The following is an 11,449-nucleotide window of genomic DNA, read 5'->3' as shown; positions in this document are numbered from 1 at the left end:
GACCTCAGTTGATTGGCCTGCCTCAGACTCCCAAAGTGCTGAGATTACAGGTGTGAGTCACAGTGCTTGGCCTTTTTTTTTTTCTTTTTTTTTTTTAAGATAGGGTCTCACTCTGTCGCCAAGGCTCGGGTGCAGTGGTGTGATCTCGGCTCACTGCAACCTCTGCCTCCCGGGTTCACACCATTCTCCTGACTCAGCCTCTGGCGTAGTTGGGATTACAGGCATGTGTCACCACACCCAGCTAATTTTTGTATTTTTAGTAGAGATGGGGTTTCACCATGTTTGCCAGGCTGCTCTTGAACTCCTGATCTCAGGTGATCTGCCCTCCTTGGCCTCCCAAAGTGCTGGGATTACAGGCAGGAGGCACCACGCCCGGCACTTAATTTGACTGGTGACATCCCATGGGACTACAGTCAGGCTGTGCTATGAATCGGCCCATTCAGTGGCAGTGCGTGAATTCAAGTTTAGGATGAAGAAAGTTCACCTTTCTCTCTCCAGGTCCCTGGGCCCTGGAACAGCTGCCTGTGTGGTTGATGGCGGCTCCTCTGGTTGGTCTTGAGGCATGTGGGAATGTCACTGCCTGGTGAGCTCCTCAGTTGGCCAGCACTGTCTGGGGGTGGGGAATGAGGGTGGCTCCCAGCGGTACCCATCTGAATGCTGCTGTTGTGAAGGTTGATTCTGTCACCTGAATATGAGTAGACCTTGGGGAGCTGACAAGGCAAGAGGTAAGTTTTGAATCAGCAGTTTCCCAATGGCCACTCAGAAAAATAACACATTTGGAAGGGACCAGCAGGAGTCTATCTGGGAGCTGTCATAAGCCCTTGGCGTCAGAAACACTGACCTGGTCTCTGAGCTTTTGGCCAAGGCTCCCTGCAGCCAGACCTTCCCCAAACCTGCAGTCTCTGCCCGGCATCAACATCTGGCATTCACCCAGTACCTCATTCCCGTCCCCAGTGCAGCCACACTTCGCCAGTACCTTCAGCCAGGCCCCAGGTACTCCGGGGAGTGACCTTTTTTCCGCAGCTGGTACAGCACCCACTTCTCCCACAGCGAGGTCCACCCCTGCTTCCTGCTGCCCAGCGGGCCTGTGCTCCTTTGCCTGTCCCCACTGCTGGCAATGCTTCAGCCAGGGGCCCTTCAGTGGATCCACTGGCCTGGTGACATGGGCCTCAGAGGCTGACCTCCAGGATTGTGAATGCTGCCCCTGGTTCTTTCCCAGGAGGGTCCAGACCCCCATGGGAGCTTCCAGCACCTCCCAGAGCTCTTCCAGACAGTGGGTGATAGGCACCACGCTGAGGGGTGGGCACTGCAAGAGAAGAAATATCATTGCTCTTAAGGGAAGTTTTCAGTTTTCTCTTGTGTCCTTCAGAGGCCTGAGAGCCTGGGAGACCTAGGGCTGGGACCACACCCCCTGGGCTACACTGAATCCTTATGCCCCTCCCAAACTTTTTGCCTCTGCTCCCCAGGGTGAGAAAACAGCCCTTAGAGTCCACAAGGGACCAGAATAAACACACTTAACAAAGTAATCCATATCTTCCACCTGTTTGACACCCTCCCCCACACATAGATCTCCCCTTGAAAATTTTACTGCCCTAGCCAGATTTTCTTTGTCCTGTCATTTCTTTTAAAATTTATTGTTCTTGACCGGGCGCAGTGGCTCACACCTGTAATCCCAGCACTCTGGGAGGCAAAGGTGAGTGGATTGGCTGAGGTCAGGAGTTCAAGACCAGCCTGACCAACATGGTGAAACCCCATCTCTACTAAAAATACAAAATTAGCTGGGTGTGGTGGTGCATGCCTGTAGTCCCAAATATCCAGGGTGCTGAGGCAGGAGAATCGCTTGAACCCAGGAGGCAGAGGTTGCAGTGAGCTGAGATCGCGCCAGTGCACTCTAGCCCGGGCAACAAGAGCGAAACTCCATCTCAAAAAATAAAAAATAAATAAAAATTATAGTTTGTTAAGAAATATAGGCCACACGCGGTGGCGTGGGCGACAAATGAGACTTTGTCAAAAAAAAGAGAAGAAAAGAAGAAAGGAAGAAAGAAAGAAAGAGAGAGAGAGAGAAAGAAGAAAGAAAAGAAAAGAAAGAAAATGATCAGTAGCTGCACCACTAGAAAGATGGAGGAGCAAGAGCAAAGAAAAATCCTTTTGGTTCCAGAAAATCTCCCGAAAAATAGGAGGGCTTATCAAGCCCTCAAAGCCACCTAGGCAAAGCAGGCACTTTTGGCAAAGAAGGGGCAGAGGAAAGGAAAACGGCTCAGGTTTAAGCAACTGGAATCATTCCTACATGATTCCTGGCAGGAGAAACGTGACAAGGTGCATCTCAGACGACTAGAAGTGAAACCTCATGCCTTGGAATTGCCAGATAAACATTCCTTGGCCTTTGTTGTATGCATCAAAAGGATTGATGGTGTGAGTTTACTGGTGCAGAGAACCATTGCAAGACTTCGCCTAAAGAAAATTTTTAGTGGTGTCTTTGTAAAAAGTCACCCCCCAGAACCTAAAGACGCTACGTATAGTGGAACCTTATGTGGCCTGAGGATTTCCAAATCTGAAGTCTGGGAACTCATTTTGAAACATGGACCAGCCAAGGTCAAGAATAAGACCATTGGCCAGGTGTGGTGGCACACACCTGTAATCCCAGCACTTTGGGAGGCCGAGGCGGGTGAATCACGAGGTCAGGAGATTGAGACCATCCTGGCTAACACGGTGAAACCTCATCTCTACTAAAATATAAAAAATTAGTGGCGGGCACCTGCAGTCCCAGCTACTCGGGAGGCTGAGGCAGGAGAATGGCGTGAACCCGGGAGGTGTAGCTTGCAGTGAGCCGAGATCACGCCACTGCACTCTAGCTTGTGCGACAGAGTGAAACTCTCTCTCAAAAAAAAAAAAAAAGAAGAGGAAGACCATCCCTCTGACAGACAACACAGTGATTGAGGAGGACCTGGGGAAGTTTGGTGTCATTTGCTTGGAAGACCTCATTCATTAAATTGCCTTCCCAGGGAAGCATTTCCAGGAGCTCTCATGGTTCTTGCGTCCTTTCCACCTCTCAGTGGCCCATCAGGCTACCAAAAATGGAGTGGGCTTCCTCAAGGAGATGGGCACACCTGGTTATCGGGGTGAATGCATCAATCAGCTCATCTGTCAGCTGAACTAGACTCAGGTGCCAAACTGCGATAAATTTTTATCAGTGAAGTGGAAGCATGTGTTTTTGTTGTTTTGGGAATTTTTGTCAAGTACTTCAGAGACTATTTTCTGCTTTATCTTCAAAAACTGAAAAGAAAAGACAGTAGCTGGCCAGGCGCGATGGCTCAAGCCTATAATCCCAACACTTTGGGAGGCTGAGGCGGGCGTATCACCTGAGGTCAGGAGTTTGAGACCAGCCTGACCAACATGGAGAAACGCCGTCTTTACTAAAAATATAAAAATTAGCTGGGTGTGGTGGCGCATGCCTGTAATCCCAGCTACTCGGGAGGCTAAGGTAGGAGAATCGCTGGAACCTGGGAGGCGGAGGTTGTGGTGAGCAGAGATCACACCATTGCACTCCAGCCTAGGCAACGAGAGCGAAACTCCGTCTCAAAAAAAGAAAAGAAAAGACAGTAACTTATGTTCATGGCAAGCACTTCTCATCACAGTCCAGTTCCAAGGAAAAATTCCAGCATTTTTTACATTGGGTGCCGCGTCATCTGAAATCAGCACATTCCATGGAGGAAGGAGTCTTGCTCTGTTGCATCTATCCTAGGGTTTAATGTTGGTAAATGAGTAACTCTAGCATTTGTACAAGGCTCCCTAAGACTCCTGCAGCAGCCGACCAAGCCCAAGGACATAATTGAATCTGGAGAGTCCTGGGGCCTTGTTTTGAAAAAGACTTGAAATACACATAGGAAGAAAGCCATAAAAATAAATGTTCACTTGTCTCTGAAAAAAAAAAGAAATATAAAAGCCAAACTTGGCTTCGGCCATTTTTTCTGACTGCTCTCTCTCTTGTGAAGATCCCTGAGTACATGTAAAACAGATACAATTTGTATTCTTTCATTTTTTCTTATTTATTTTTGAGACAGGGTCTCCTAAGTTGAGCAGGCTGATCTCATTCTCTTGGACTCAAGAGATGCTCGTGCCTCGACCTCCCAGTAGATAGGATCACAGACGATTCTCAATCTAGGCCTAGATTCAACTAAAGAGCCCACTAAGAGCTAAAAGGCGCCTTGGAGATGACTCTGACTCCAGTACACAGGACATGTATGAAGTCACGTGGAGCACAGAGTAGGCCATCAGGAAGTGTGAGATGGAGGTCTGCTGGGAGAGCTGGCGACATTTACTAAGATAAAGATCCCAGGAGTAGCAGGTTGGGGTTAAGAAAGGGATGAGCTGGTTTTGAGCGGAGGAGTCTTGGGCCATCAGCATAGGGGCAGGACCTGAGGGGAGCTGAGAGCCTGGCTGCAGCTAGAGGGAGACAGGCGGTCGGGAGGCGTCCTGCACAGCACATGGGAGAAGCTCCTACAAGAGGACCCTCTGACCTTCTCAACCTTACCCTACTCTCCTGGCTGCTTCCGCCATCTAGAAGCTCCAAAGATTTCAAGCTCCAACAAGCCTACAATAGAGGGTCTCCTGTATCCACTCCATGGCTTTTGTGAAAGGAAAATAAATCTTGGGGCCCCCAAATCACTACCCTAAAGGTAAAAGTCAAGCTGGGAACTGCTTAGGGCCAACCTGCCTCCCATTCTATTCAAAGTCACCCCTTTGCTGGCTGACATAGATGCATATCTGATTGCATCCTTTGGAAACGCTAATCAGAAACTCCAAAGAATGCAACCGTTTGTGCCTCACCTTCAGTTTCCTGGAAGCCCCTCCCTGCTTCAAGTCTTCCTGCCTTTGCTTCAGGTTGCCCCTACTTCTTACATACACTGATTGATGTCTCATGTCTCCATAAAATGTATAAAACTAAGCTGTGTCCCGACCACCTTGGGCACAGGTCATGAGGACTTCCTGAGGCTGTCACGCGCGTGTCGTTAACCTTGGCAAGTAATTGAGATCTATCTCGGAATTTCTGGGTTCGCACTTTTTGCTCTCAACATTGGGAATAGACTGCTGCCGCCGTTCCTGAGGACAAAACAAGAGGGTGATGGGCTGGAGCCCGATTCTAAAAAGGTCCAGGGACGAAAACTAACTTCTGAGTTCACGACGGTTCCTTTCCGCGGGAGGCTCCTTTGTTTCTGCAAACCCGGGCTGAGCTCTGAGCTGTGCCGCCTCACCGGGCGGGGCCAGAGCATGCGCGGCTGGTTTTCAAGGCCGGCGCCTGTAGCCACAACGGCCATTTTGGATTAGGGCACGGAGAGAACGCTTCCTGGGGGTGGGGACGGGGGCGTCGTCCTGGGTACAATTGCTCAGGGGCAAAGGTCGAGAGGTCGCGCAGCCGCAGTTTTTTTTGAAGAAATAGTCCAGTTGTGACTATGGACTCGCAGCCATCGGCCCTTAGTTTCCATCCCCTCTAGTGGGCCTTCGGGGGTTCTAGTGACCTCCCTCCTTCCCTTGGGACTGGGCCGAGGAGGCGTTCTCGGGCGCGGGATGTTCCGTATGCCCAGGCCCGGCCAGGGGAGGTGACCGATTCGTCGCTGGGGCTGACAGTTCCCATGGCGCCGCCTCTGGCTCCGCTCCCTTCTCGGGATCCAAACGGGGCAGTACCCGAGTGGAGAAAGCCCGGGACCGTGAGCTTCGCCGACGTGGCCGTGTACTTCTCTCGGGAGGAGTGGGGCTACCTGCGACCCGCGCAGAGGGCCCTGTACCGGGACGTGATGCGGGAGACCTACTGCCACCTGGGCGCGCTCGGTGAGAGCCCCACCTGCTCGCCTGGGCCTTGCGCCCCCACACGCCCTGCCGCGCCTCTGGGAGCTGCGCGTGGAGTTGGGGGTCCCGGGGCCGAGCAGGCGGCCTCCCCGCAGCGTGGGGTTTGCGTTCTTCTCCCCCAGGAGTCGGAGGCAGCAAGCCGGCGCTCATCTCTTGGGTGGAGGAGGAGGCCGAACTATGGGATCCAGCTGCCCGGGATCCGGAGGTGACGAAGGGTCTGACAGAAACGGACCCAGGTGGAGTATCAGGTGCTAAGTTCCATGGAAACTTCCCTGTTCCTGTCCCATCCCGGTTTCCGCTGCCACCTCCACCTACCTGCTTAGCAGTTTCCTCTCTGAACTGCCTTCTCAACTACGGCCAGCAGGGTGAGTCCCTGCCTTGGCCCCGGATGCAGCCTAGAAAGGGGCTGTGATGGGGACTCTGGCCATACCCGCCTCTTGAGTCCTCACCTCTGCGAGGTCACTACACTCTGGGGGCTTTTTTGTTTTGTTTTAGAGACAGGGTCTCTGTTGCCCAAACTGAGGTGCAGTGGTGCCATCATAGCTCACTGCAGCCGCGAACTCCGGGGCTCAAGCAATCGGATCAAGCAATCCTCCCGCCTGGGCCTCCAGAGTACCTAAGACTGTAAAGGCACTCGCCACCACGCCTGGCGTTTTTTTTTTTTGTTGTTGTTTTTTAATTAAAAAAATTTTTTTAAAGAGGTGGAGGTCCTGGTGTGTTGCCCAGGCTGGTCTCGAACTCTAGCCATCCTCTATCTCGGCCTCCCAAAGCACTGGGATCACATTCATGAGTCAGGGCGCCCGGCCTCTAAGTTCCGTTGGCTCTACCTCCACATCATGACCCGCCCCAGTCGTTTTCCTGCAGGATGGTTCCTATTCCCCTATGCGCCCCCCACCCCGCCCTCCCATTTCCTTCCTTCAGTTCTTGCCTCAGCCTTTGCATTGTATCCAGCCCCACTGAACTTGGCCATGCCCGCCTGGTTCTGCCTTTCTTGGTGCTGTTCCTTCTGCCTAGAATATCGCCAGGTGTCCGCTCCTCCTTCCGGATCAGGCCCAGATGTTCATGTCATCTCTGCCCTTCCCTGCAGTGACATTTCCCCAGCCCCGAGGCGGAATGGACTGTTTCTCCCTCCTGGCTCTGTCTGGCTCAGCAGCCGAGGAACAGGTGTCACTCCTCCATCTCCCAGGGGCAGCCGGGGGTCCAGCAGGCCTGTCCCTGTCCACGCGGGCTGTGGGATTCAAGGACCAGGATGAGCCGAGCCTGAACTCTCCCATCTTTATCTTCCAGCAGATTCCAGAAATGAGGAAGAGGAAAGACAATGGGAAGGGACGGGAGCCCTGGAGAAGCCTGTTCCTGTGACCGCCGGGTCTCCTGGGCTGAAGGTTCCCCAAGCCCCCTTTACCAGGTTGGAGCAGCCGTCCAAGGCGCGGCGCTGGAGTCGCCCCCGCTTTTTTGTCCACCCCCCTGTCCCTCGAGCGGACCAGCGTCACGGCTGCTACGTGTGCGGGAAGAGCTTCGCCTGGCGCTCCACGCTGGTGGAGCACATCTACAGCCACAGGGGCGAGAAGCCCTTCCACTGCGCAGACTGCGGCAAGGGCTTTGGCCACGCTTCCTCCCTGAGCAAACACCGGGCCATCCATCGCGGGGAGCGGCCCCACCGCTGTTCTGAGTGTGGCAGGGCCTTCATGCGCCGCACGGCTCTGACTTCGCACCTGCGCGTCCACACCGGCGAGAAGCCCTACCGCTGCCCACAGTGTGGCCGCTGCTTCAGCCTGAAGACTGGTATGGCCAAGCACCAGTGGGTCCATCGGCCAGGGGGCGAGGGGCGCAGGGGCCGGCGCCCTGGGGGGCTGTCTGTGACCCTGACCCTTGGCCGCGGGGACCTGGACCCACCCGTGGGCTTCCAGCTGTACCCAGAGATATTCCAGGAATGTGGATGAAGGCCTCAAAAGTGACTATCTAGACATTGCGGGAGGCCCGAGATGGGCTCAGGGGCCCGAACCTCTGCAGCGCCCTGCAGGGAGGTCCCAGAATCCACGGCAAGAGCTGACCTGGGGTGTGGACATTCTGAACGTGGGCCCTCAGCAGCCTCTTCTGCCAGCACCTTGCTCCCCGCTGCCCTGGGCTCTCCAAGGCCCCCTTTGCTGAGGCAGGGCTGAGGTGAGAACCCCCTAGACCTCCATACCGGGAAGCAAAAGTTGTTTCTCCTCCCAAAGATGCTAAGAGGATTGAGGTAGAGGAGAACCTTCTTTTCTCTGTTGTCTTTTTCTTTTTACTTTTTTAATTTTTTGAGATGGAGTTTTGCTCTTGTTGCCCAGGCTGGAAGTGCAATGGTGCAGTCTTCGCTCACTGCAATGTCCGCCTCCTGGGTTCAATCGATTCTCCTGCCTCAGCCACCTGAGTAGCTGGAATTACAGGCACACTATGCCTGGCTAATTTTTGTATTTTTAGTAGAGATGGGGTTTCACCATGTTGGCTAGGCTGGTCTCGAACTCCTGCCCTCAGGTAATCCACCCACCTCTGCCTCCCAAAGTGCTGGGATTACAGGCGTGAGCCACCTCACCCGGCCTTTTCTTTTTTATTCTTTGACCCTCCCACAACACAATACCCATTGTCTGTTTATTTATTTACATATTTTTAAAACAGCATCTTGCTCATCACCCAGGCTGGAATGCAGTGGTGTGAACTGGGCTCACTGCAGCCTAGACCTGCTGGGCTCAAGGAATCCTCCTGCCCCAGCCTCCCAGATGGCTGAGACTACAGGTGGGCTACACTATGCCTGGCTAATTTTTAGGTTTTATGCAGAGATGGGGTTCCCACTATGTTGATCAGGCTGGTCTCAAACTCCTGGGTTCAAGCAATTTGCCCACCTTGGCCTCCCAAAGTGCTGGGATTACAGGGGAGCCACCGCACTGGCCTTCATTGTCTTTTCGCTGCACAACTTAAAAAACCAGTGGCCCTGTACTGGATCTGGCCTGCAGGTGCTGTATTGATTTGGGCCCAGGCAGTGTTTTTAAGTGATAAGAATTAGTGGTGAAGATTTAAAAGGATATTTTGCACCAAAATCCAGGTTTCTGGCATCTCTAGAAAAATCCAAAGATTTTGCAAGTTCACCTAGGCTCTCAGAAAGTCGCAGTTGTTGGGAGCTGGGCCGGAGCCAGAACTCCCAACTTACCATGGCCACTCATCCTATCAGCCAAGCACGCGTTGCCATTCATCATTGCTTGCTTCTAGTGTTTTTGGTGTTTAAAGTACAGCAAAGAAGAAAGGGAAGTATTTCTTGAACCCATGTCTGTGTCAAAACAGTCCTTGCATCTTTCCTGTCTTTAGGTACGCACCATCTTTGCTGTCTTTAAGTATGTGCCATCATAGGCAGAGGGGACTAGGCCAGGAACACCTGGTGTTAGATTTGTAGCTAGTGGCAACTGTACCCATCTGTATCCCCAAGCTCTACACAGAATCCCCCCAGCACTTCACGACTCCATTATCCATCTACCACTAATTCCTTTGTGGGCGGAGTCCAGCCATGAGCAGCACCTGCCCAAGGACAGCAAGGGCCTATGACCTCTGCTGGCCTGTGTGCCCTCACCTGTCACCCAGCTCAGCCCTGTGTCTGGCCTACCCAGGGAGGAAGAAACAAGATTTGTCAACCTGGAAGGAGGTAGAAGTTTTGGAGACAAGACACTGTGTCAAGTGAAGTAATGAACTGACTTTATTCCAACCTCATCTCCAATCCGACCCCACCAAGGTCTCTCTCCCTTAGCTTTTCTGGGGTGGGTTGACTCGTGTGTCACCTTATCACAGGGACACATGGGGTGAGAAGAGGCACCTTGGCAGTAGGAGATACCTTTGTACCAGATTTTAATTCTCAGTGGACATCCCAGTCCCCTCCCCTAACCCTCAACACAGCCTGGGGAAAGCCCAGCTTGCAACACCAGTTCTCAGCCCAGACTGACAGCCAGATCTTGGCCCTGAGTATGCCAATTAAAGGTGCCATGATTATTACCTAGAGATCTCTGAGTGCTTTGAAGTTTGTAAAGCTTATTTAGGGCCCAGAAGCCAGACTCCAACTCCTCTGCTTCCTGCCCTCATGACCCAACTTTCCAGCATTTCATCAACTTTTTTAGTGTCATGAAACCCTTAAGCCTTAGCCCCACCCCATTCTCAGCTCTTTAGTTCGTGGTGTAGATATTTCCACCTAGAGGTAGGGTTGGGCTGAGTATCTTTTAAAAATGTAGCTACTCTCTGCGGGAGTAGTGGCTTACACCTGTAATCCCAGCACTTTGGGAGGCTGAGGCGGGTGGGTCACGAGGTCAGGAGACGGAGACCATCCAGGCTAACATAGTGAAACCCCATCTCCACTAAAGATACATTTTAGGCCGGGCGTGGAGGCTCACCTGTAATCCCAGCACTTTAGGAGGCCGAGACAGGCGGATCACGAGGTCAGGATATCGAGACTATCCTGGCTAACACGGTGAAACCCCGTCTCTTCTAAAATACAAAAAAAAAAAAATTAGCCAGGCGTGGTGGTGGGCGCCTGGGGTCCCAGCTACTCAGGAGGCTGAGGCAGGAGAATGGCGTGAACCCGGGAGGCGGAGCTTGCAGTGAGCCGAGATGGCGCCACTGCACTCCAACCTGGGCAACAGAGCCAGACTCCGTCTCAAAAAAAGATACATTTAAAAAAAAATGCCAGGCATGGTGGCACGTGCCTATAGTCCTAGCTACTCAGGAGGCTGAGGCAGGAGAACTGCTTGAACTCAGAGGCGGAGGTTGCACTGAGCAGAGATAGCCACTGCACTCCAGCCTGGGCAACAGTGAGACTCCATTTCAAAAAAAAAAGTAGCTACTCCCTGGGCCCAGTTCCTCATCTATTGAATGAGAATCTCCAGGGATAGAATTTGATGCCTGTGAAAGTTTGAGAGAACCACTGCTGGGAACAAAACATTATTTTCAAACTGCTCTTAGTTTTGCAAGAGTAGTGGTTGGTCCCGGGGCCTGTCCCCAATGTCAGGCATACACAAAGACTTCCATTTCTTTGTTCTTTCCAGAGGGCCCTGTACCGTGGCTGCTGTCTTCCTGGGTACCTAGGATCATGTTCAGTACACTGGGGCATTCTCCTGTAGCATCAGATGGAAGGCCTTTAAGAGGGCCTGTCCTTTGCATGAGGGGAGGGAGCAATGCACAGGGAAGCTCCTCTCACTGAGAACATCTGTGAGGGCTCTCTCTATCCTGCAGCACTGGCCACGCTGGCTGGACCATAAACCTTGGATACACACTGAATGGCTCTGCCCTAGTGCTGTGCATGCCAGGAGATAATGCTGTGAACAAAGTGACCACCCAACTCAGGACATGCGCAGGGTTCATCCTCATGGATGCAGAGGTAGGACAACGCCAGTGGACTCCCAAGTTTCTCCTGCCTTGGATTAGCTGGTGTTGGGTCACTGGGCTTGGAGCCTCTCACTGCTGTGGCTGTGTGTCAGGTGGAGGCTGGCTTCCTTGTGAAGTCCCTATGCATGGATGGCACCCTGGTCCTGGAGGAGGCTGGCTGGAACTGAGCCACTCTTACTCCAGGTGCTAGTGAGGCTGAATTTGCATGTGGAAATGC

General features: G+C 52.7%; 1 protein-coding gene, 1 long non-coding RNA gene and 1 pseudogene across 3 annotated transcripts; 2 read left to right on the top strand and 1 right to left on the bottom strand.

Annotated features, from left to right (window-relative positions):
• Nucleotides 1-2,118: 2,118 nt before the first annotated feature.
• On the top strand, nucleotides 2,119-3,157 carry LOC105505678 (annotated as a pseudogene).
• Nucleotides 3,158-3,208: 51 nt separating this feature from the next.
• On the bottom strand, nucleotides 3,209-5,219 carry LOC105505674. The gene is made up of 2 exons (XR_001000789.1): nucleotides 4,828-5,219; nucleotides 3,209-3,918 (listed from the first exon to the last, which is right to left on the bottom strand). It is a non-coding gene; the product is annotated as an uncharacterized LOC105505674 (long non-coding RNA).
• Nucleotides 4,944-9,379, top strand: LOC105505675 (zinc finger protein 764-like). 2 transcript variants are annotated; one of them, XM_011933582.1, is made up of 3 exons: nucleotides 4,944-5,826; nucleotides 5,967-6,080; nucleotides 7,135-9,379. In XM_011933582.1, the coding sequence occupies exons 1-3, from the start codon at nucleotides 5,631-5,633 to the stop codon at nucleotides 7,782-7,784; spliced, it is 960 nt and encodes a 319-aa protein (XP_011788972.1). In that variant the 5' UTR covers nucleotides 4,944-5,630; the 3' UTR covers nucleotides 7,785-9,379. The 2 variants fall into 2 exon arrangements, with proteins under 2 accessions (XP_011788972.1, XP_011788971.1); XM_011933581.1 differs by having other exon boundaries at nucleotides 7,132-9,379.
• Nucleotides 9,380-11,449: the final 2,070 nt, after the last annotated feature.

The sequence above is a fragment of the Colobus angolensis genome, unplaced genomic scaffold, assembly GCF_000951035.1.
Source record: "Colobus angolensis palliatus isolate OR3802 unplaced genomic scaffold, Cang.pa_1.0 Scaffold128, whole genome shotgun sequence".
NCBI classification, from domain to species: Eukaryota; Metazoa; Chordata; class Mammalia; order Primates; family Cercopithecidae; genus Colobus; species Colobus angolensis.
The sequence above is the reverse complement of the archived record's forward strand: the minus strand, read 5'-3'. Positions and strand labels throughout refer to the sequence as shown.

Excerpts from the sequence above, each read along its gene's own strand:
- LOC105505675 (XM_011933581.1), top strand. The coding sequence starts at position 5,631 with ATGGCGCCGCCTCTGGCTCCGCTCCCTTCTCGGGATCCAAACGGGGCA. Across the intron at positions 5,827-5,966 it reads CTGCCACCTGGGCGCGCTCG|GAGTCGGAGGCAGCAAGCCG; the intron begins GTGAGAGCCCCA and ends CTTCTCCCCCAG. Across the intron at positions 6,081-7,131 it reads TCTGACAGAAACGGACCCAG|CAGATTCCAGAAATGAGGAA; the intron begins GTGGAGTATCAG and ends TTTATCTTCCAG.